The sequence below is a fragment of the Oncorhynchus nerka genome, linkage group LG4 (genome assembly GCF_034236695.1).
Source record: "Oncorhynchus nerka isolate Pitt River linkage group LG4, Oner_Uvic_2.0, whole genome shotgun sequence".
In the NCBI taxonomy this organism is placed as follows: domain Eukaryota; kingdom Metazoa; phylum Chordata; class Actinopteri; order Salmoniformes; family Salmonidae; genus Oncorhynchus; species Oncorhynchus nerka.
In genome coordinates, this window is record NC_088399.1 from 91,185,637 (window position 1) to 91,211,906 (window position 26,270).

The 26,270-nt window shown below is 44.9% G+C and overlaps 1 protein-coding gene across 1 annotated transcript in view; it reads left to right on the forward strand.

The window, feature by feature from the left end:
• The first annotated feature begins 1,149 nt into the window (after positions 1-1,149).
• LOC135571547 (sporozoite surface protein 2-like) overlaps positions 1,150-26,270 on the forward strand; it is a 39,188-nt gene continuing 14,067 nt past the window's right edge. The window contains exon 1 of the mRNA XM_065018148.1: positions 1,150-1,256. Coding sequence (XP_064874220.1) covers positions 1,150-1,256 — 107 coding nt within the window. The remainder of the gene's footprint in view (positions 1,257-26,270) is intronic.

Here is a 26,270-nt window from a genome sequence, read left to right on the forward strand (position 1 = left end):
GTGTTACTAGTCAATATGCAGAAGATGTTTGTGTTACTAGTCAACATGCAGAAGATGTTTGTGTTACTAGTCAACATCCAGAAGATGTTTGTGTTACTAGTCAACATGCAGATGATGTTTGTGTTACTAGTCAATATGCAGAAGATGTTTGTGTTACTAGTCAACATGCAGAAGATGTTTGTGTTACTAGTTAACATCCAGAAGATGTTTGTGTTACTAGTCAACATGCAGATGATGTTTGTGTTACTAGTCAACATGCAGAAGATGTTTGAGTTACTTAGGCAACATGCAGAAGATGTTTGTGTTACTTAGGCAACATGCAGAAGATGTTTCTTACTAGTCAACATGCAGAAGATGTTTGTGTTACTAGTCAACATGCAGAAATGTTTGTGTTACTAGTCAACATGCAGAAGATGTTTGTGTTACTAGTCAACATGCAGAAGATGTTTGTGTTACTAGTCAACATGCAGAAGATGTTTATGTTACTAATCAACATGCAGAAGATGTTTGTGTTACTAGTCAACATGCAGAAGATGTTTGTGTTACTAGTCAACATGCAGAAGATGTTTGTGTAACAAGTCAACATACAGAAGATGTTTGTGTTACTAGTCAACATGCAGAAGATGTTTGTGTTACTAGTCAACATGCAGAAGATGTTTGTGTTACTAGTCAACACGCAGAAGATGTGTGTTACTAGTCAACATGCAAAAGATGTTTGTTACTAGTCAACACGCAGAAGATATTTGTTACTAGTCAACACGCAGAAGATGTTTGTGTTACTTAGGCAACATGCAGAAGATATTTGTGTTACTTAGGCAACATGCAGAAATGTTTGTGTTACTAGTCAACATGGAGAAGATGTTTGTGTTACTAGTCAACATGCAGAACATGTTTATGTTACTAATCAACATGCAGAAGATGTTTGTGTTACTAGTCAACATGCAGAAGATGTTTGTGTAACTAGTCAACATGCAGAAGATGTTTGTGTTACTAGTCAACATGCAGAAGATGTTTGTGTAACTAGTCAACATGCAGAAGATGTTTGTGTAACTAGTCAACATGCAGAAATGTTTGTGTTACTTAGGTAACATGCAGATGATGTTTGTGTTACTAGTCAACATGCAGAAATGTTTGTGTTACTTAGGTAACATGCAGAATATGTTTGTGTTACTAGTCAACATGCAGAAGATGTTTGTGTTACTAGTCAACATGCAGAAGATGTTTGTGTTACTAGTCAACATGCAGAAGATGTTTGTGTAACTAGTCAACATGCAGAAGATGTTTGTGTTACTAGTCAACACGCAGAAGATGTTTGTGTTACTAGTCAACATGCAGAAGATGTTTGTGTAACTAGTCAACATGCATATGATGTTTGTGTAACTAGTCAACATGCAGAAGATGTTTGTGTAACTAGTCAACACGCAGAAGATGTTTGTGTTACTAGTCAACATGCAGAAATGTTTGTGTTACTTAGGTAACATGCAGATGATGTTTGTGTTACTAGTCAACACGCAGAAGATGTTTGTGTTACTAGTCAACATGCAGAAGATGTTTGTGTAACTAGTCAACATGCAGGAGATGTTTGTGTTACTTTGGCAATGAGCAGAATATGTTTGTTTGTTAGGTTCCTTGTTAGGCCTGTAGGAAAGTCTACTATCGGTTGAAGATATTTGAGATTTGTTAGGTTCATTGTTAGGCCTGTGGTTAAACCTTCTATCGGTTGAACAGATTTGTTAGGTTCATTGTTAGGCCTGTGGTTAAACCTTCTATCGGTTGAACAGATTTGTTAGGTTCATTGTTAGGCCTGTGGTTAAACCTTCTATCGGTTGAACAGATTTGTTAGGTTCATTGTTAGGCCTGTGGTTAAACCTTCTATCGGTTGAACAGATTTGTTAGGTTCATTGTTAGGCCTGTGGTTAAACCTTCTATCGGTTGACCAGATTTGTTAGGTTCATTGTTAGGCCTGTGGTTAAACCTTCTATCGTTTGAACAGATTGTTAGGTTCATTGTTAGGCCTGTGGTTAAACCTATCGGTTGAACAGATTTGTTAGGTTCATTGTTAGGTCTGTGGTTAAACCTTCTATCGGTTGAACAGATTTGTTAGGTTCCTTGTAGTAAAACAATTTCCGACCTGAACTAACTGATATCCTGTGAATGTACGGAATGTGGGCAGGTTGGTGTGTGGTATTGTCTTTTAGAAGATTGACTGGTGGGATTGACTGTATTAAGCCTGTTAGAAGATGGTGGGATTGACTGTATTAAGCCTGTTAGAAGATGGTGGGATTGACTGCATTAAACTGTTTAGAATATGGTGGGATTGACTGTATTAAGCCTGTTAGAAGATGGTGGGATTGACTGTATTAAGCCTGTTAGAAGATGGTGGGATTGACTGTATTAAGCCTGTTAGAAGATGGTGGGATTGACTGTATTAAGCCTGTTAGAAGATGGTGGGATTGACTGTATTAAACCTGTTAGAAGATGGTGGGATTGACTGTATTAAGTTTTTTAGAAGATGGTGGGATTGACTGTATTAAGCCTGTTAGAAGATGGTGGGATTGACTGTATTAAGCCTGTTAGAAGATGGTGGGATTGACTGTATTAAGCTTTTTAGAAATGGTGGGATTGACTGTATTAAGCTTTTTAGAAATTGGTGGGATTGACTGTATTAAGCCTGTTAGAAGATGGTGGGATTGACTGTATTAAGCTTGTTAGAAGATGGTGGGATTGACTGTATTAAGCCTGTTAGTAGATGGTGGGATTGACTGTATTAAGCTTGTTAGAAGATGGTGGGATTGACTGTATTAAGCCTGTTAGAAGATGGTGGGATTGACTGTATTAAGCCTGTTAGAAGAGGGTGGGATTGACTGTATTAAGCCTGTTAGAAGATGGTGGGATTGACTGTATTAAGCCTGTTAGTAGATGGTGGGATTGACTTTATTAAGCTTGTTAGAAGATGGTGGGATTGACTGTATTAAGCCTGTTAGAAGATGGTGGGATTGACTGTATTAAGCCTGTTAGAAGAGGGTGGGATTGACTGTATTAAGCCTGTTAGAAGATGGTGGGATTGACTGTATTAAGCCTGTTAGAAGATGGTGGGATTGACTGTATTAAGCCTGTTAGAAGAGGGTGGGATTGACTGTATTAAGCCTGTTAGAAGATGGTGGGATTGACTGTATTAAGCCTGTTAGAAGATGGTGGGATTGACTGTATTAAGCCTGTTAGAAGATGGTGGGATTGACTGTATTAAGCCTGTTAGAAGAGGGTGGGATTGACTGTATTAAGCCTGTTAGAAGATGGTGGGATTGACTGTATTAAGCCTGTTAGAAGATGGTGGGATTGACTGCATTAAGCATGTTAGAAGATGGTGGGATTGACTGTATTAAGCCTGTTAGAAGATGGTGGGATTGACTGTATTAAGCCTGTTAGAAGATGGTGGGATTGACTGTATTAAGCCTGTTAGAAGAGGGTGGGATTGACTGTATTAAGCCTGTTAGAAGATGGTGGGATTGACTGCATTAAGCCTGTTAGAAGATGGTGGGATTGACTGTATTAAGCCTGTTAGAAGATGGTGGGATTGACTGCATTAAGCCAGTTAGAAGATGGTGGGATTGACTGTATTAAGCCTGTTAGAAGATGGTGGGATTGACTGTATTAAGCTTTTTAGAAAATGGTGGGATTGACTGTATTAAGCTTTTTAGAAATTGGTGGGATTGACTGTATTAAGCCTGTTAGAAGATGGTGGGATTGACTGCATTAAGCCTGTTAGAAGATGGTGGGATTGACTGCATTAAGCAGGTTAGAAGATGGTGGGATTGACTGTATTAAGCCTGTTAGAAGATGGTGGGATTGACTGCATTAAGCCTGTTAGAAGATGGTGGGATTGACTGTATTAAGCCTGTTAGAAGATGGTGGGATTGACTGCATTAAGCCTGTTAGAAAATGGTGGGATTGACTGTATTAAGCCTGTTAGAAGATGGTGGGATTGACTGTATTAAGCCTGTTAGAAGATGGTGGGATTGACTGTATTAAGCTTTTTAGAAAATGGTGGGATTGACTGTATTAAGCCTGTTAGAAGATGGTGGGATTGGCTGTATTAAGCTTGTTAGAAGATGGTGGGATTGACTGTATTAAGCCTGTTAGTAGATGGTGGGATTGACTGTATTAAGCTTGTTAGAAGATGGTGGGATTGACTGTATTAAGCTTGTTAGAAGATGGTGGGATTGACTGTATTAAGCTTTTTAGAAAATGGTGGGATTGACTGTATTAAGCCTGTTAGTAGATGGTGGGATTGACTGTATTAAGCTTGTTAGAAGATGGTGGGATTGACTGTATTAAGCCTGTTAGAAGATGGTGGGATTGACTGTATTAAGCCTGTTAGAAGAGGGTGGGATTGACTGTATTAAGCCTGTTAGAAGATGGTGGGATTGACTGTATTAAGCCTGTTAGAAGATGGTGGGATTGACTGCATTAAGCATGTTAGAAGATGGTTGGATTGACTGTATTAAGCCTGTTAGAAGATGGTGGGATTGACTGTATTAAGCCTGTTAGAAGATGGTGGGATTGACTGTATTAAGCCTGTTAGAAGATGGTGGGATTGACTGTATTAAGCCTGTTAGAAGATGGTGGGATTGACTGTATTAAGCCTGTTAGAAGATGGTGGGATTGACTGCATTAAGCTTTTTAGAAAATGGTGGGATTGACTGTATTAAGCTTTTTAGAAATTGGTGGGATTGACTGTATTAAGCCTGTTAGAAGATGGTGGGATTGACTGTATTAAGCTTGTTAGAGATGGTGGGATTGACTGTATTAAGCTTGTTAGAAGATGGTGGGATTGACTGTATTAAGCTTTTTAGAAAATGGTGGGATTGACTGTATTAAGCCTGTTAGTAGATGGTGGGATTGACTGTATTAAGCCTGTTAGTAGATGGTGGGATTGACTGTATTAAGCTTGTTAGAAGATGGTGGGATTGACTGTATTAAGCCTGTTAGAAGATGGTGGGATTGACTGTATTAAGCCTGTTAGAAGATGGTGGGATTGACTGTATTAAGCCTGTTAGAATATGGTGGGATTGACTGTATTAAGCCTGTTAGAAGATGGTGGGATTGACTGCATTAAGCCTGTTAGATGGTGGGATTGACTGTATTAAGCCTGTTACATGGTGGGATTGACTGTATTAAGCCTGTTAGAAGATGGTGGGATTGTAGAAAGACACAGGTTGGTGGCAAAACGGGTCCTAAATCAGCAGTCCTACTCTGAGATGCTTCTCATGGGATGTTCTCTTTCAAGTGAAGGCCTGTAGTAATACATTGGTATAAGATACAGGAGGCTGGTGGCACCTTAATTGGGGAGGACAGGCTCGTGGTAATGGCTGGAGCGGAATTAGTGGAATGGTATCAAATACATCAAACACACATGGTTTCCATAGTTTCCAGGTGTTTGATGACATTCCATTTGCTCCGTTCCGGACATTATTATGAGCCGTCCTCCCCTCGGCAGCCTACACTGGAATATGGGTTTCCCTCTGTGACGTAGAAGTCCGTCACTGGCCGCATTTGGTACTTTTAACGCACGCACACATCCATCACTCCTCCCTGCTCCGTTATCAGATAAGTTAACAATGTGGGTCGACACACAACTTAAGTTCTCTGTCTTAGTACATACATTTCATACTTGTCAGTGTTCATTTTTAATATAAGTAATATGTATTATATTTATCTATGTTGTGGATGAGAGCATTGTTTGTTTGTTTGTTCTGTTCCTCTCTATATCTCTGTAGCTCCCGGGTATGCTGGATAAGGACCCGAGCTAAGGGAATCGGGCTGACTTTGTAGTGACTGTCCCAAATGACTCATTAATGTAAATGTGCATATTGAAAGACACTGTCAGTAGTGATGTAATTTTGTAAATGTTATGTTGTGATATTGTTTCACAAACGTGTTGCAATGTACATACTTTTGGATTGTTTAGTTAATGTAAAATGTAGGTTTGTATAGGTAATTGCTCAATTAATTAGTGTTAATTGTTCTGAGGGGGGGGGGGGGGGCTAGCCCTACAAAAGGAGCCTCTTTCAGTTCATGGAGAGGCCATTTTGGATTGAGCTGTGAATGGGGCAGCATTGTGATTAGCTGTCCCATAAGGTATACGTTTGATGGCAGTACTGTTGTTTTTGTTCCAGAATCACTTTGTAAATAAACACCCTGAAGAACAGAAGATCATTTGTGGCTCCGCCATCTTTTTATTTTGACAGAGGTTAGGTTTTCCAGTTTAGCCTTCTGGCCTACTCTACGTGATAGAGGTTAGGTTTTCCAGTATAGCCTTCTGGCCTACTCTACGTGATAGAGGTTAGGTTTTCCAGTATAGCCTTCTGGCCTACTCTACGTGATAGAGGTTAGGTGTTCCAGTATATCCTTCTGGCATCCTCTATGTGACACCCTCATTTGAGATTGTTCTATAGCTTTAGTACCAGGAAATTGGAGAATTTAAATTTTTTACTATAGATTCATCTTAATCGCTCACCAAAGGACAAACCTTTATGAATTACAATTTATGAGTCTTTATTTCTGATGGGATTGACTGCATTAAGCCTGTTTGAGATGGTGGGAGTGACTGCATTAAAAATACCAATGAATTTCAGGAGTACCCTTCCTCTGTGACAACTGAAGTTCAGGAAACGCTCATTCTGACATGGAAGCGGAAACTACTCAAAGGTCAACCCAAAGGTCAAATGTAACACGATGGTGAGAGAGTGGACCTCAGTGTGTGCCCTTCTGTGTCTCACCAACCAGCCATTCAGAAATGACGAGCCGGTCACTAACGTCGTTCAATGGGTTGTTTGTTATAGATTCATCCCTCCCCCATTAGATAAACCTTTATAAATGACGTAGAGGGTGGGCCTCAGTCCTACCAGTCAGGACAGATGCAGAACACAGATTCATCCCTCCCCCATTAGATAAACCTTTATAAATGACGTAGAGGGTGGGCCTCAGTCCTACCAGTCAGGACAGATGCAGAACACAGATTCATCCCTCCCCCATTAGATAAACCTTTATAAATGACGTAGAGGGTGGGCCTCAGTCCTACCAGTCAGGACAGCTGCAGAACACAGATTCATCCCTCCCCCATTAGATAAACCTTTATAAATGACGTAGAGGGTGGGCCTCAGTCCTACCAGTCAGGACAGCTGCAGAACACAGATTCATCCCTCCCCCATTAGATAAACATTTATAAATGACGTAGAGGGTGGGCCTCAGTCCTACCAGTCAGGACAGATGCAGAACACAGATTCATCCCTCCCCCATTCGATAAACCTTTATAAATGACGTAGAGGGTGGGCCTCAGTCCTACCAGTCAGGACAGATGCAGAACACAGATTCATCCCTCCCCCATTAGATAAACCTTTATAAATGACGTAGAGGGTGGGCCTCAGTCCAACCAGTCAGGACAGATGCAGAACACAGATTCATCCCTCCCCCATTAGATAAACCTTTATAAATGACGTAGAGGGTGGGCCTCAGTCCTACCAGTCAGGACAGATGCAGAACACAGATTCATCCCTCCCCCATTAGATAAACCTTTATAAATGATGTAGAGGGTGGGCCTCAGTCCTACCAGTCAGGACAGATGCAGAACACAGATTCATCCCTCCCCCATTAGATAAACCTTTATAAATGACGTAGAGGGTGGGCCTCAGTCCTACCAGTCTAGTGGTAGAGAGTGGGCCTCAGTCCTACCAGTCAGGACAGATGCAGAACACAGATTCATCCCTCCTCCATTAGATAAACCTTTATAAATGACGTAGAGGGTGGGCCTCAGTCCTACCAGTCTAGTGGTAGAGAGTGGGCCTCAGTCCTACCAGTCAGGACAGATGCAGAACACAGATTCATCCCTCCCCATTAGATAAACCTTTATAAATGACGTAGAGGGTGGGCCTCAGTCCTACCAGTCAGGACAGATGCAGAACACAGATTCATCCCTCCCCATTAGATAAACCTTTATAAATGACGTAGAGGGTGGGCCTCAGTCCTACCAGTCAGGACAGATGCAGAACACAGATTCATCCCTCCCCCATTAGATAAACCTTTATAAATGACGTAGAGGGTGGGCCTCAGTCCTACCAGTCAGGACAGATGCAGAACACAGATTCATCCCTCCCCCATTAGATAAACCTTTATAAATGACGTAGAGGGTGGGCCTCAGTCCTACCAGTCAGGACAGATGCAGAACACAGATTCATCCCTCCCCCATTAGATAAACCTTTATAAATGACGTAGAGGGTGGGCCTCAGTCCTACCAGTCAGGACAGATGCAGAACACAGATTCATCCCTCCCCCATTAGATAAACCTTTATAAATGACGTAGAGGGTGGGCCTCAGTCCTACCAGTCTAGTGGTAGAGAGTGGGCCTCAGTCCTACCAGTCAGGACAGATGCAGAACACAGATTCATCCCTCCTCCATTAGATAAACCTTTATAAATGACGTAGAGGGTGGGCCTCAGTCCTACCAGTCTAGTGGTAGAGAGTGGGCCTCAGTCCTACCAGTCAGGACAGATGCAGAACACAGATTCATCCCTCCCCCATTAGATAAACCTTTATAAATGACGTAGAGGGTGGGCCTCAGTCCTACCAGTCAGGACAGATGCAGAACACAGATTCATCCCTCCCCCATTAGATAAACCTTTATAAATGACGTAGAGGGTGGGCCTCAGTCCTACCAGTCAGGACAGATGCAGAACACAGATTCATCCCTCCCCCATTAGATAAACCTTTATAAATGACGTAGAGGGTGGGCCTCAGTCCTACCAGTCAGGACAGATGCAGAACACAGATTCATCCCTCCCCATTAGATAAACCTTTATAAATGACGTAGAGGGTGGGCCTCAGTCCTACCAGTCAGGACAGATGCAGAACACAGATTCATCCCTCCCCATTAGATAAACCTTTATAAATGACGTAGAGGGTGGGCCTCAGTCCTACCAGTCAGGACAGATGCAGAACACAGATTCATCCCTCCCCATTAGATAAACCTTTATAAATGACGTAGAGGGTGGGCCTCAGTCCTACCAGTCAGGACAGATGCAGAACACAGATTCATCCCTCCCCCATTAGATAAACCTTTATAAATGACGTAGAGGGTGGGCCTCAGTCCTACCAGTCAGGACAGATGCAGAACACAGATTCATCCCTCCCCCATTAGATAAACCTTTATAAATGACGTAGAGGGTGGGCCTCAGTCCTACCAGTCAGGACAGATGCAGAACACAGATTCATCCCTCCCCCATTAGATAAACCTTTATAAATGACGTAGAGGGTGGGCCTCAGTCCTACCAGTCTAGTGGTAGAGAGTGGGCCTCAGTCCTACCAGTCAGGACAGATGCAGAACACAGATTCATCCCTCCTCCATTAGATAAACCTTTATAAATGACGTAGAGGGTGGGCCTCAGTCCTACCAGTCTAGTGGTAGAGAGTGGGCCTCAGTCCTACCAGTCAGGACAGATGCAGAACACAGATTCATCCCTCCCCCATTAGATAAACCTTTATAAATGACGTAGAGGGTGGGCCTCAGTCCTACCAGTCAGGACAGATGCAGAACACAGATTCATCCCTCCCCCATTAGATAAACCTTTATAAATGACGTAGAGGGTGGGCCTCAGTCCTACCAGTCAGGACAGATGCAGAACACAGATTCATCCCTCCCCATTAGATAAACCTTTATAAATGACGTAGAGGGTGGGCCTCAGTCCTACCAGTCAGGACAGATGCAGAACACAGATTCATCCCTCCCCCATTAGATAAACCTTTATAAATGACGTAGAGGGTGGGCCTCAGTCCTACCAGTCAGGACAGATGCAGAACACAGATTCATCCCTCCCCATTAGATAAACCTTTATAAATGACGTAGAGGGTGGGCCTCAGTCCTACCAGTCAGGACAGATGCAGAACACAGATTCATCCCTCCCCCATTAGATAAACCTTTATAAATGACGTAGAGGGTGGGCCTCAGTCCTACCAGTCAGGACAGATGCAGAACACAGATTCATCCCTCCCCCATTAGATAAACCTTTATAAATGACGTAGAGGGTGGGCCTCAGTCCTACCAGTCTAGTGGTAGAGAGTGGGCCTCAGTCCTACCAGTCAGGACAGATGCAGAACACAGATTCATCCCTCCTCCATTAGATAAACCTTTATAAATGACGTAGAGGGTGGGCCTCAGTCCTACCAGTCTAGTGGTAGAGAGTGGGCCTCAGTCCTACCAGTCAGGACAGATGCAGAACACAGATTCATCCCTCCCCATTAGATAAACCTTTATAAATGACGAGAGGGTGGGCCTCAGTCCTACCAGTCAGGACAGATGCAGAACACAGATTCATCCCTCCCCATTAGATAAACCTTTATAAATGACGTAGAGGGTGGGCCTCAGTCCTACCAGTCAGGACAGATGCAGAACACAGATTCATCCCTCCCCCATTAGATAAACCTTTATAAATGACGTAGAGGGTGGGCCTCAGTCCTACCAGTCAGGACAGATGCAGAACACAGATTCATCCCTCCCCATTAGATAAACCTTTATAAATGACGTAGAGGGTGGGCCTCAGTCCTACCAGTCAGGACAGATGCAGAACACAGATTCATCCCTCCCCATTAGATAAACCTTTATAAATGACGTAGAGGGTGGGCCTCAGTCCTACCAGTCAGGACAGATGCAGAACACAGATTCATCCCTCCCCATTAGATAAACCTTTATAAATGACGTAGAGGGTGGGCCTCAGTCCTACCAGTCAGGACAGATGCAGAACACAGATTCATCCCTCCCCCATTAGATAAACCTTTATAAATGACGTAGAGGGTGGGCCTCAGTCCTACCAGTCAGGACAGATGCAGAACACAGATTCATCCCTCCCCATTAGATAAACCTTTATAAATGACGTAGAGGGTGGGCCTCAGTCCTACCAGTCAGGACAGATGCAGAACACAGATTCATCCCTCCCCATTAGATAAACCTTTATAAATGACGTAGAGGGTGGGCCTCAGTCCTACCAGTCAGGACAGATGCAGAACACAGATTCATCCCTCCCCCATTAGATAAACCTTTATAAATGACGTAGAGGGTGGGCCTCAGTCCTACCAGTCAGGACAGATGCAGAACACAGATTCATCCCTCCCCCATTAGATAAACCTTTATAAATGACGTCTTCCAATGGGTCATTTCCTTCCTTAAAACCCACAGCTGCTGAGAAACAGTCAGCTAACACTAAAAACAGCTTTCAGTCACACATTATTGTGAAGGATAACTAAAGCTACACACACACACACACACACACACACACACACACACACACACACACACACACACACACACACACACACACACACACACACACACACACACACACACACACACACACACACACACACCAGTGAATCATCATGCGTGCTTAAGCCACCACACTGCTGTTGTTCTCCCACAATACAACCCAATGCTGGGTGTTGATAAGCCTGCTTTGCCTCAGTCCTACCTGTCTAATGGTAGAAGGTGATCCTCAGTCCTAACAGTCTAGTGGTGGATGTTGGGCCTCAGTCCTAAAGGTGTAATGGTGGAGGGTGGGCCTCAGTCCTACCAGTCTAATGGTGGAGGGTGGGCCTCAGTCCTACCAGTCTAATGGTGGGCCTCAGTTCTAACAGTCTAGTGGTGGAGGGTGGGCCTCAGTTCTAGCAGTCTAGTGGTGGAGGGTGGGTCTCAGTCCTAACAGTCTAGTGGTGGAGGGTGGGCCTAAGTCATACCAGTCTAATGGTGGAGGGTGGGCCTCAGTCCCCTTTCTTGAGGGGTCGTGGTGTTCTTAGTTTGGATGTGTGTTGCTGTTCTTGTCAGTTTGTGTTCTGTATTTGGTAATGTTCAATATAATGTGTGGACCCCAGAACGACTAGCTGCTGCTTCTTCAACAGCTAACAGGGATCTGAATTAAAATCATAAAATCATAGGAGAGGGATTAATAACCCACATCTCTCCACCATTAGACTGGTAGGACTGAGGCCCACCCTCCACCATTACACTGGAAGGACTGAGGCCCACCCTCCACCATTACACTGGTAGGACTGAGGCCCACCCTCCACCACTAGACTGTTTGGACTGAGGCCCACCCTCCACCATTAGACTGGTAGGACTGAGGCCCACCCTCCACCATTAGACTGGTAGGACTGAGGCCCACCCTCCACCATTAGACTGTTTGGACTGAGGCCCACCCTCCACCATTAGACTGGTAGGACTGAGGCCCACCCTCCACCATTACACTGTTAGGACTGAGGCCCAACATCCACCACTAGACTGTTAGGACTGAGGCCCACCATCCACCACTAGACTGGTAGGACTGAGGCCCGCCCTCCACCATTAGACTGTTAGGACTGAGGCCCACCCTCCACCACTAGACTGTTAGGACTGAGGCCCACCCTCCACCACTAGACTGGAAGGACTGAGGAACACCCTCCACCATTAGACTGGTAGGACCGAGGCCCACCCTCCACCGTTACACTGGTAGGACTGAGGCCCACCCTCCACCATTAGACTGTTAGGACTGAGGCCCACCCTCCACCATTAGACTGGTAGGACTGAGGCCCACCCTCCACCATTAGACTGGTAGGACTGAGGCCCACCCTCCACCACAAGACTGGTAGGACTGAGGCCCACCCTCCACCATTAGACTGTTATGACTGAGGCCCACCCTCTACCACTAGACTGTTATGACTGAGACCCACCCTCCACCACTAGACTGGTAGGACTGAGGCCCACTCTCTACCACTAGACTGGTAGGACTGAGGCCCACTCTCTACCACTAGACTGGTAGGACTGAGGCCCACCCTCCACCATTAGACTGGTAGGACTGAGGCCCACCATTAGACTGGTAGGACTGAGGCCCACCCTCCACCATTAGACTGGTAGGACTGAGGCCCACCTTCTACCATTAGACTGGTAGGACTGAGGCCCACCCTCCACCATTAGACTGGTAGGACTGAGGCCCACCCTCTACCACTAGACTGTTAGGACTGAGGCCCACCCTCCACCTCCACGATTAGACTGTTAAGACTGAGGCCCATCCCTCCGCCATTACACTGGAAGGACTGAGGACCACCTTCTACCATTACACTGGTAGGACTGAGGACCACCTTCTACCATTACACTGGTAGGACTGAGGACCACCTTTTACCATTACACTGGTAGGACTGAGGACCACCTTCTACCATTACACTGGTAGGACTGAGGACCACCTTCTACCATTAGACTGGAAGGACTGAGGCAAAGCAGGCTTATCAACACCCAGCATTGGGTTGTATTGTGGGAGAACAACAGCAGTGTGGTGGCTTAAGCACGCATGATGATTCACTGGTGTGTGTGTGTGTGTGTGTGTGTGTGTGTGTGTGTGTGTGTGTGTGTGTGTGTGTGTGTGTGTGTGTGTGTGTGTGTGTGTGTGTGTGTGTGTGTGTGTGTGTGTGTGTGTAGCTTTAGTTATCCTTCACAATAATGTGTGACTGAAAGCTGTTTTTAGTGTAAGCTGACTGTTTCTCAGCAGCTGTGGGTTTTAAGGAAGGAAATTACCCATTGGAAGACGTCATTTATAAAGGTTTATCTAATGGGGGAGGGATGAATCTGTGTTCTGCATCTGTCCTGACTGGTAGGACTGAGGCCCACCCTCTACGTCATTTATAAAGGTTTATCTAATGGGGGAGGGATGAATCTGTGTTCTGCATCTGTCCTGACTGGTAGGACTGAGGCCCACCCTCTACGTCATTTATAAAGGTTTATCTAATGGGGAGGGATGAATCTGTGTTCTGCATCTGTCCTGACTGGTAGGACTGAGGCCCACTCTCTACGTCATTTATAAAGGTTTATCTAATGGGGGAGGGATGAATCTGTGTTCTGCATCTGTCCTGACTGGTAGGACTGAGGCCCACCCTCTACGTCATTTATAAAGGTTTATCTAATGGGGGAGGGATGAATCTGTGTTCTGCATCTGTCCTGACTGGTAGGACTGAGGCCCACCCTCTACGTCATTTATAAAGGTTTATCTAATGGGGGAGGGATGAATCTGTGTTCTGCATCTGTCCTGACTGGTAGGACTGAGGCCCACCCTCTACGTCATTTATAAAGGTTTATCTAATGGGGAGGGATGAATCTGTGTTCTGCATCTGTCCTGACTGGTAGGACTGAGGCCCACCCTCTACGTCATTTATAAAGGTTTATCTAATGGGGAGGGATGAATCTGTGTTCTGCATCTGTCCTGACTGGTAGGACTGAGGCCCACCCTCTACGTCATTTATAAAGGTTTATCTAATGGGGGAGGGGGGTCGTGGTGTTCTTAGTTTGGATGTGTGTTGCTGTTCTTGTCAGTTTGTGTTCTGTATTTGGTCATGTTCAATATAATGTGTGGACCCCAGGACGACTAGCTGCTGCTTCTTCAACAGCTAACAGGGATCTGAATTAAAATCATAAAATCATAGGAGAGGGATTAATAACCCACATCTCTCCACCATTAGACTGGTAGGACTGAGGCCCACCCTCCACCATTACACTGGAAGGACTGAGGCCCACCCTCCACCATTACACTGGTAGGACTGAGGCCCACTCTCTACCACTAGACTGTTAGGACTGAGACCCACCCTCTACCACTAGACTGGTAGGACTGAGGCCCGCCCTCCACCATTACACTGGTAGGACTGAGGCCCACCCTCCACCATTACACTGGAAGGACTGAGGCCCATCCCTCCACCATTACACTGGAAGGACTGAGGCCCATCCCTCCACCATTACACTGGAAGGACTGAGGCCCACCCTCCACCACTAGACTGTTAGGACTGAGGCCCATCCCTCCACCATTACACTGGAAGGACTGAGGCCCATCCCTCCACCATTACACTGGAAGGACTGAGGCCCATCCCTCCACCACTAGACTGGTAGGACTGAGGCCCATACCTCCACCACTAGACTGGTAGGACTGAGGCTCATCCCTCCACCATTACACTGGAAGGACTGAGGCCCATCCCTCCACCATTACACTGGTAGGACTGAGGCCCACTCTACCACTAGACTGGAAGGACTGAGGCCCACTCTCTACCACTAGACTGGTAGGACTAAGGCCCACCCTCCACCACTAGACTGGTAGGACTGAGGCCCACCCTCTACCACTAGACTGGTAGGACTGAGGCCCACTCTCTACCACTAGACTGTTAGGACTGAGGCCCACCCTCCACCACTAGACTGGTAGGACTAAGGCCCACCCTCCACCACTAGACTGGTAGGACTGAGGCCCACCCTCCACCACTAGACTGGTAGGACTGAGGCCCACTCTCTACCACTAGACTGTTAGGACTGAGGCCCACCCTCCACCATTAGACTGGTAGGACTGAGGCCCACCCTCCACCATTTGACTCGTAGGACTGAGACCCACCATCCACCATTACACTGGTAGGACTGAGGCCCACCATCCACCATTACACTGGTAGGACTGAGGCCCACCCTCCACCACTAGACTGGTAGGACTGAGGCCCACCATCCACCATTACACTGGTAGGACTGAGGCCCACCCTCCACCACTAGACTGTTAGGACTGAGGTCCACCCTCTACCATTACACTGGTAGGACTGAGGCCCACTCTACCACTAGACTGGTAGGACTAAGGCCCACCCTCCACCACTAGACTGGTAGGACTGAGGCCCACCCTCCACCACTAGACTGGTAGGACTGAGGCCCACTCTACCACTAGACTGGAAGGACTGAGGCCCACTCTCTACCACTAGACTGGTAGGACTAAGGCCCACCCTCCACCACTAGACTGGTAGGACTGAGGCCCACCCTCCACCACTAGACTGGTAGGACTGAGGCCCACTCTCTACCACTAGACTGTTAGGACTGAGGCCCACCCTCCACCACTAGACTGGTAGGACTAAGGCCCACCCTCCACCACTAGACTGGTAGGACTGAGGCCCACCCTCCACCACTAGACTGGTAGGACTGAGGCCCACTCTCTACCACTAGACTGTTAGGACTGAGGCCCACCCTCCACCATTAGACTGGTAGGACTGAGGCCCACCCTCCACCATTTGACTCGTAGGACTGAGACCCACCATCCACCATTACACTGGTAGGACTGAGGCCCACCATCCACCATTACACTGGTAGGACTGAGGCCCACCCTCCACCACTAGACTGGTAGGACTGAGGCCCACCATCCACCATTACACTGGTAGGACTGAGGCCCACCCTCCACCACTAGACTGTTAGGACTGAGGCCCACCCTCTACCATTACACTGGTAGGACTGAGGCCCACCATCCACCATTACACTGGTAGGACTGAGGCCCACCCTCCACCATTAGACTGTTAGGACTGAGGCCCACCCTCCACCATTACACTGGTAGGACTGAGGCCCCCTCCCTCCACCAATGGGGGAGGGATGAATCTGTGTTCTGCATCTGTCCTGCATGGACAATCCCTCCTGCCAAGTGGGCTGCGGTTTACTGTTTAGTGTCTCTTTGGCTGGATGGATTAGGGACCACTGCAGTTCATTTATAAAGGTTTATCTAATGAGCTGGGGAGGAGATGTTGAGATGAGCTGTTGTTCTGCATCTGTCCTGCAGGAGATGTTGGAGGAGATGAGCTGTAGTCTCAGAGACAGGAGATGTTGGAGGAGAGGAGCTGTTGTCTCAGAGACAGGAGATGTTGGAGGAGAGGAGCTGTTGTCTCAGAGACAGCTGTTGTCTATGTTGATCTCTCAGGCTGGATCAGAGACAGGAGATGTTGGAGTTCAGAGAGGCAGCCCATGTTGGTGATGACTGGGCTGGTCACAGGAGATGTTGGAGGAGAGGAGCTGTTGTCTCAGAGACTGAAGATGTTGAGGGAGATGTTATGTTCAGAGACAGGAGATGTTGGAGGAGAGGAGCTGAGTCTCAGAGACAGGAGATGTTGGAGGAGTGGAGCTGTAGTATCAGAGACAGGAGATGTTGGAGGAGAGGAGCTGTTGTCTCAGAGAGGCAGCTCAGAAGAGAAAACCACATGTTGGTGATGACTGGGCTGGGGCCCCTATGTTCACAGATAATATGAATATATTAATAAGTATTCATATTAATAATAATCTAATATAGGCCTTGAAGAAGAGCGGTTTCCCTCATACATTTTTTTTTCTGTGGCTTTGATACCAGTAAATTTGATCATTTCAATATTTTATCATAGATTTGTCTTAATCTTGTACCAAAGGATGAACTTTTATAAATGACAATTTATGGGTCTTTCTGTCTCAGACAAAGCTGCTTACTTACAATGACTGTGTAATGTAGTATGATGATACGTACACATGCCCCAGGTGTGCCCAGGCAAATCAACTATGAGAGGCCACTTTTATAATCAGTGTCTGATAAGCGAAAAGACTCTCTCCAGCGTAAAACCGGAGGCTGTATGACAACGGGGGACCTGTGGTACTGAAAGGTACCACAGGTCCAGTACCTGTGGTACTGAATCCTGCGCAGAGAGCGGGAAAGATCTCAAGTATCTAAAGTTCCCAATGATCTGCTCATGACAACACAGACAGGGGCTATTCCCATTCCCCTCTCTATCCTGGGAATACATTTAAAAAAGATTCCCTACCCTGCAGAAGAGAACGTAACCATACACAGATCCACTTTGAAACACAAGAGAGATAAGGTGTCCGTGCCTGTCCGTCACTTGGTTATTAGTCGGCCCACAGGGTCCTGAGGGAACCTGGTGGGAACACAAAGGATGAGTCCCAAATGGCACCCTCATCATCTATATAGTGCACTACTTTTGGACACCTATGGGCCCCGGTCAAAAGCAGCTCACTACATAGGGAATAGGGTGCCGTTTGGGATGCAGTCACAGAGAACAGGGATGACATATGCCAACTGTTCTACACTGTGAGGTTGTGACGTGTCCCCCCCCTTGGGAATAGGGATTAGTATAGGTGTGGTGAGGAGCATGAATGACTGTCACCCAATACACCAACGTCCGTTGGATGTCCCAGGTGTCTGGTGACACATGGTACGGAGGGACATTCGGTTTGTTCGGATGAATCACAGGCTATAGAGTAGAGAGATGGCCTGTGGCATGGTGTCATGACTCTGGTCAAGTGCCACGTCATACTCTGTGTGACACTCTGTGACACATCATACTGCACTGACATTGCCTTAGGCATTTAGTCTGACCCCAGCAAGAGTATAGCTGTGTCGTGTGTGTGTATGAAAGAGTGTGTAATGTTCTATAATGTAGATACAATGTAGATACATGGTGGTTGTTTCTACGTAAAGTTGACCTGTTTTTCTAAACCTGCAACATATGAAGTGAGAGACAAACTGTACAAATATAATCTACAGTCTAGACATGTAGCTATGGAGAGTCTGTGAAACTTACAACCCAATCTCTCCCCTCCCAACCATCCCCCCTCCGGCCCCCAATCCCCTGCCTCTCAACACATATCTATCTCCCACACCCCTCCTCTTCCAGACAGACAGACAAGCCCTGAGGATCAGTCTCTTCACCTCATATTGACTGACTGACAGCACACCATGTTCCCATAACCGCTCTGGGACTACGCACTAGCCTAGGAGTATGTTTTCGGAAAGTTGTTGTTGAGCTGGCAGACTAGAACGATGTAGTGTGTCCCAAATGGCACACTATACCCTACATAGTGCACTACAGTGTAGGGAACAGGGTAGTCATTTGAGATACAGGCATGGTTTCCTTTCTGATGTATTCTTCTGTGAAGTTCAGCAAGGTTGTGCTGCTGCAGATGTTGCCACGGTGACGAGAGGAAGGAGTCTGACATGGCTGTTTCCCACAGCTGCACCGTGTCCGAGCTGCCGTTTCGTAGAAGCCCAGTGTGACAGAGGGAGAGAAACCGTTTACAGTTGACCGTCTCACAGTGTGACATCATTGCTGCATGGTAACACTGGCCAACACTGATTGGTAAAAAGAAGAAAAGAAAAAAGAAAAGAAAATCAAGTCAAATAACAAAACACCATTGTCATACTGAAAGAAAGGCATAGGTTGTATAAATGAACGTGTACGTTCTATCTGCACAAAAAAACGTAACAGAATTGATGGAAATGATTACTGGTAATAGTGTTTGATTGAAAAGCTATACAGTCCCTATAACTGTTAATGTCCTCTCAGCCATATAACAGACCAACATGTTAGATGAGTCCTGGCCATAGAAACTGCAGAGGTATGACCCTCTCAGCCATATAACAGACCAACATGTTAGATGAGTCCTTAGAAACTGATGTCCATATAACAGACCAACATGTTAGAAACATAGAAACTGCAGAGGTATGACCCTCTCAGCCATATAACAGACCAACATGTTAGATGAGTCCTGGACATAGAAACTGCAGAGGTATGACCCTCTCAGCCATATAACAGACCAACATATTAGATGAGTCCTGGACATAGAAACTGCAGAGGTATGACCCTCTCAGCCATATAACAGACCAACATATTAGATGAGTCCTGGCCATAGAAACTGCAGAGTTATGACCCTCTCAGCCATATAACAGACCAACATATTAGATGAGTCCTGGACATAGAAACTGCAGAGGTATGACCCTCTCAGCCATATAACAGACCAACATATTAGATGAGTCCTGGCCATAGAAACTGCAGAGTTATGACCCTCTCAGCCATATAACAGACCAACATGTTAGATGAGTCCTGGACATAGAAACTGCACAGTTATACAGTCTGTCATCCAGTTTCGGGGTGAGAACATTCGACCTACAGTAGCCATTATCCTCTACTCATCTTCTTAAACAACTTGTGTACACCATTGGCTGGCTGAGGCAATTCTTGTAAACCATTGGCTGGCTGGGGACGGGTAGTTTCTCCTGGAGACGCTACCCAGACGTTTGTAATTCCTCATGGCCACGTTCTTGGCCTGTCCTGCTGCAGGAGATTTACTAGTGAGGACGAGACATTTACGGGGGACGTGGTGGGAAATTGAGGTCAGCGTCCCAAATATTCCCCTTATTCCCTATCTAGTGCACTATTATGGGCCCCCGGTCAAAAGTCATTTTTGTCTATGCAACATTGCTAGTTCCATTCTTTGACTTTTAGATTTGTGTGTATTGTTGTGGATTGATATTACTGAACCGTTGGAGCTAGAAACACAAACGTTTCCCAACATCCACAATAACATCTGTTAACCATGTGTATGTGACCAATAACATCTGTTAACCCTGTGTATGTGACCAATAACATCTGCTAAACATGTGTATGTGACCAATAACATCTGCTAACCATGTGTATGTGACCAATAACATCTGCTAACCATGTGTATGTGACCAATAACATCTGCTAACCATGTGTATGTGACCAATAACATCTGCTAACCATGTGTATGTGACCAATAACATCTGCTAAACATGTGTATGTGACCAATAACATCTGCTAACCATGTGTATGTGACCAATAACATCTGCTAAACATGTGTATGTGACCAATAACATCTGCTAAACATGTGTATGTGACCAATAACATCTGCTAATCATGTGTATGTGACCAATAACATCTGCTAAACATGTGTATGTGACCAATAACATCTGCTAACCATGTGTATGTGACCAATAACATCTGCTAATCATGTGTATGTGACCAATAACATCTGCTAACCATGTGACCAATAACATCTGCTAACCATGTGTATGTGACCAATAACATCCCCTAACCATGTGTATGTGACCAATAACATCTGCTAAACATGTGTATGTGACCAATAACATCTGCTAAACACATGTATGTGACCAATAACATCTGCTAACCATGTGTATGTGACCAATAACATCTGCTAAACACATGTATGTGACCAATAACATCTGCTAAACACATGTATGTGACCAATAACATTTGATTTGATTTGAAGCTGTGCACTATATACAGTACAGAGACAAATCTATATAGTAATAAATGACCTGATCTGATGACAATAGATAGAATGAGAAGTTTAACATTTAATGTTACAGTCTTGTAATTATTCCTCCTTTAAACTACTACAACTAGTTTAATGGTTATATGGCCGTTGACAATCATCCATGTTAACAGAACGTATTTTCATTTCAAACTTCACATCTAAAACTTATTGTAATGTGACCAATAACATCAGCTAACAATGTGACAATAACATCTGCTAAACATGTGTATTGTCCTAAGATAGGCTAAACTTATTGTAATGGGACCAATATCAGCAAACATGTGACCACATTTCTCTAAATGTGTATGTGCTAACATTGTAAAATGTGACCATATCAGCAAATCCCCTAACCATTTCTCTAAGATAGGCTAAACTTATTGTATATGGACCAATAACATCAGCAAACATTCACATATGTGACCTAAGATCTGCTAAACACATGTATGTGACCAGCAAACTTCTAACATTTATGTGAAGATAGGCTACTAACCATTGTAATGGGACAATATCTGCTAAACATGTACATTGACCTCTAAGATAGGCTACACATGTATGTGACCAATATCAGCAAACTAACATAAGATAGGCTACTTATTGTAATAATATCAGCAAACTTCACATTGACCTCTAAGATAGGCTAAACACATGTATGTGACCAATATCAGCAAACACATTGTGACCTAAGATAGGCTACTTATTGTAATGTGACCAATAACATCTAAACCACATTGACCAATAAGATCTACTAAACATGTATATGTGACCAATATCAGCAAAACACATGTATTGACCTAAGATAGGCTAACCATTGTATGTGACCATATAACAATCTTCTAACATTTGTGACCTAAGATAGGCTAAACATTGTAATGTGACCAATATCAGCAAACACATCTAAGATAGTGCTACATTTGATTTGATTTGCAAACTGTGCACATTTATATACAGACAGGACAAATCTATATAGTAAGCAAATGACATTGATCTCTGACAATAGATAGAAGGAAGTTTAACATTTAATGTTACAGTCTTGTAATTATTCCTCCTTTAAACTACTACTACTAGTTTAATGGTTATCATCCATGTTAACAGAACGTATTTTCATTTCAAACTTCACATTTCTCTAAGATAGGCTACTTATTGTAATGGGACGATATCAGCAAACTTCACATTTCTCTAAGATAGGCTACTTATTGTAATGGGACGATATCAGCAAACTTCACATTTCTCTAAGATAGGCTACTTATTGTAATGGGACGATATCAGCAAACTTCACATTTCTCTAAGATAGGCTACTTATTGTAATGGGACGATATCAGCAAACTTCACATTTCTCTAAGATAGGCTACTTATTGTAATGGGACGATATCAGCAAACTTCACATTTCTCTAAGATAGGCTACTTATTGTAATGGGACGATATCAGCAAACTTCACATTTCTCTAAGATAGGCTACTTATTGTAATGGGACGATATCAGCAAACTTCACATTTCTCTAAGATAGGCTACTTATTGTAATGGGACGATATCAGCAAACTTCACATTTCTCTAAGATAGGCTACTTATTGTAATGGGACGATATCAGCAAACTTCACATTTCTCTAAGATAGGCTACTTATTGTAATGGGACGATATCAGCAAACTTCACATTTCTCTAAGATAGGCTACTTATTGTAATGGGACGATATCAGCAAACTTCACATTTCTCTAAGATAGGCTACTTATTGTAATGGGACGATATCAGCAAACTTCACATTTCTCTAAGATAGGCTACTTATTGTAATGGGACGATATCAGCAAACTTCACATTTCTCTAAGATAGGCTACTTATTGTAATGGGACGATATCAGCAAACTTCACATTTCTCTAAGATAGGCTACTTATTGTAATGGGACGATATCAGCAAACTTCACATTTCTCTAAGATAGGCTACTTATTGTAATGGGACGATATCAGCAAACTTCACATTTCTCTAAGATAGGCTACTTATTGTAATGGAACGATATCAGCAAAAATGCCTGCGATGTGTGGTCGGTGTCAATCATTTTCGGGTCTATCGTCCCAGCTTACCTACATAGTAAATAGGGTGCCATTTGGAACGCCGTCCTGGAGAGAACCATGGGCTCGGCCATGGGGTTCACTGGAGAATATTGGGGGATGGGGGATCCAATCCTAATTCTGCTGTCTGTGGATTTAAAGAAAATTAACGTGACGAAAAGAGCACTGGAGGAGAGAATCTCTCTTTCTTAGAGAGGAGATGGTGATTTTGAGTTCACTGTTCAGTTAAGCACAGAGGAGATGGTGATTTTGAGTTCACTGTTCAGTTAAGCACAGAGGAGATGGTGATTTTGAGTTCACTGTTCAGTTAAGCACAGAGGAGATGGTGGTCAGGATGCATGAAAACCAATTAGCCAGAAGAACAGCAGTTCCTGACCATTCACAGACCACCCACAGGCTTGACTCATACTGGTAGCTTTTTTTAGGAAGGATTAGCTGCAGTTCCCGCTGTGTGTGTGTGTTTCTAATTGTTGGATTGGTCCACCTGGTTCCCTCTCTCCCTGTAGGGGTACAACCCTGGGGACACTCTGAAGTATCATTGGGAGTGGTTGAGTAGGAGAAGGAAGAGAGGAACCATTGGGAGTGGGAGAGGAGGAGGAGGAAGAGAGGAACCATTGGGAGTGGGAGAGGAGGAGGAGGAAGAGAGGAACCATTGGGAGTGGGAGAGGAGGAGGAGGAAGAGAGGAACCATTGGGAGTGGGAGAGGAGGAGGAGGAAGAGAGGAACCATTGGGAGTGGGAGAGGAGGAGGAGGAAGAGAGGAACCATTGGGAGTGGGAGAGGAGGAGGAGGAAGAGAGGAACCATTGGGAGTGGGAGAGGAGGAGGAGGGGAGTGAGTGAGTGGAAGAACAGACAGACAGGAGCTGCTGTATTTGTGAATGACCTAATGGCTGTGTGTGGTTCCACCTGAGCAAGCAAACCCCCATCATTAGAATCACAGAGAGATTGTCTGTCCTGTCAGACACTGTGAAATGCCTCTGTAAACAAGGCCATTTCTGGAACGAGGCTCTATCATTGCCATGTATCAGAACTAGGACACAGACACAGTGAAATGCCTCTATAAACAAGGCCATTTTTGGAACGAGGCTCTATCATTGCCATGTATCAGAACTAGGACACAGACACTGTGAAATGCCTCTATAAACAAGGCCATTTTTGGAACGAGGCTCTATCATTGCCATGTATCAGAACTAGGACACAGACACTGTGAAATGCCTCTATAAACAAGGCCATTTTTAGAACGAGGCTCTATCATTGCCATGTATCAGAACTAGGACACAGACACTGATACTTCCACTAAGAACTTCATCTTTGATTTTGAGGCCTTTCTCCCATGGTCTAGTCTGGAGATACAGGAATAGTGGAGGCTACAGTGTCTTCTGGGAGTTTTCACACCTCCCTGACCAAAGCCCTTCTCCCCCTGATTGCTCATTTTGGCCCGGGCGGCCAGCTCTTTGAAGAGTCTTGGTGGTTCCAAACTTCTTCCATTTAAGAATGATGGAGGCCACTGTGTTCTTGGGGACCTTCAATGCTGCCGAAATGTTTTGGTTCCCCTCCCCAGATCTGTGCCTCTCGGAGCTCTTCGGACAATTCCTTCGACCTCATGGCTTGGCTTTTGCTCTGACATGACTGTCAACTGTGGGACCTTATATAGACAGGTGTCTGCCTTTCCAAATCGTGTCAAATCAGTTGAATTTACCACAGGTGGACTCCAATCAAGTTGTAGAAACATCTCAAAGAAACAGGATGCACCTGAGCTCAATTTCCAATCGCACAGCAAATGGTCTGAATACTTATGTAAATAAAGTATTCATGTTTTGTATGTATATATATTTTTTTCTAAAAACCTGTTTTCGCATTGTCATTATGGGATGTTGTGTGTAGATTGCTGAGAATGTTAATTTATTTGATCCATTTTAGAATAAGGCTGTAACGTAACAAAATGTGGAAAAAGTCAAGGGGTCTGAATACTTTCCGAAGGCACTGTATATATCTCTGGTTTACGTGGCTACTCTGAACACAGTCTCACACCAAGCTGGCAAATACCCTGCTGCTTTGAACCACATTTCACAAAGTTGACTTTCCCTAAGCCAGGCTAATTAGTAAACTAACTCTCATCTTAGTGCAAGCAACTCATCTGGTTTAGCAGCAGTGTTTGTGTGTGTGTGTGTGTGTGTGTGTGTGTGTGTGTGTGTGTGTGTGTGTGTGCGCAGGTGTGTGATTCCGTGTGTGAGTCTGTGTGTGTGTGTGTGTAATCTCAGATTCTGTGGCAAACAGTCCATTCCTATTTGTTCTGGGAGGCTCCATTAGAATGCATGGGGAGGCAGCTGATTGGCTCTTCCACAGCTGTGCCGTGAGTACTACTGCATCGCCGACTTAATGACACTACTGATTTGCATTTTAAATTAGATTTGCTCTCAACTAAAGGCAGATTACTTTCACATCTCTTGTCCCTGTCATAAAGGACATCAGACGGCTGCACAATCACATGCTAATGACTCCATCTGATTAGAATGTTTAGAAAAAGAGAAGAAGAAACAGAGAGGAGAACGTTAACACTGGCAGCTAGATCTATGACTGATGAGACAGGCTGGCAGGCTGGCATCTATGACTGATGAGACGGGCTGGCATCTACAGTATGACTGATGAGACGGGCTGGCAGGCTGGCAGGCTGGCATCTATGACTGATGAGACAGGCTGGCAGGCTGGCATCTATGACTGATGAGACGGGCTGGCATCTACAGTATGACTGATGAGACGGATGTTAAAATGTTCATAAATGACCAGCATGGTCGAATAATAATAAGGCAGAACAGTTGAAACTGGAGCAGCAGCACAGCCAGGTGGACTGGGGACAGCAAGGAGTCATCATGTCAGGTAGTCCTGTGGCATGGTCCTAGGGCTCAGGTCAGTTGAAACTGGAGCAGCAGCATGGCCAGGTGGACTGGGGACAGCAAGGAGTCATCATGTCAGGTAGTCCTGGGGCATGGTCCTAGGGCTCAGGTCCTCCGAGAGAGAGAAAGAAAGAGAGAAGGAGAGAATTAGAGAACGCACACTTAGATTCACACAGGACACTGAATAGGACAGGAGAAAGTACTCCAGATATAACAAACTGACCCTAGCCCCCCGACACATAAACTACTGCAGCATAAATACTGGAGGCTGAGACATGAGGGGTCAGGAGACGCTGTGGCCCTATCCGAGGACACCCCCGGACAGGGCCAAACAGGAAGGATATAACCCCACCCACTTTG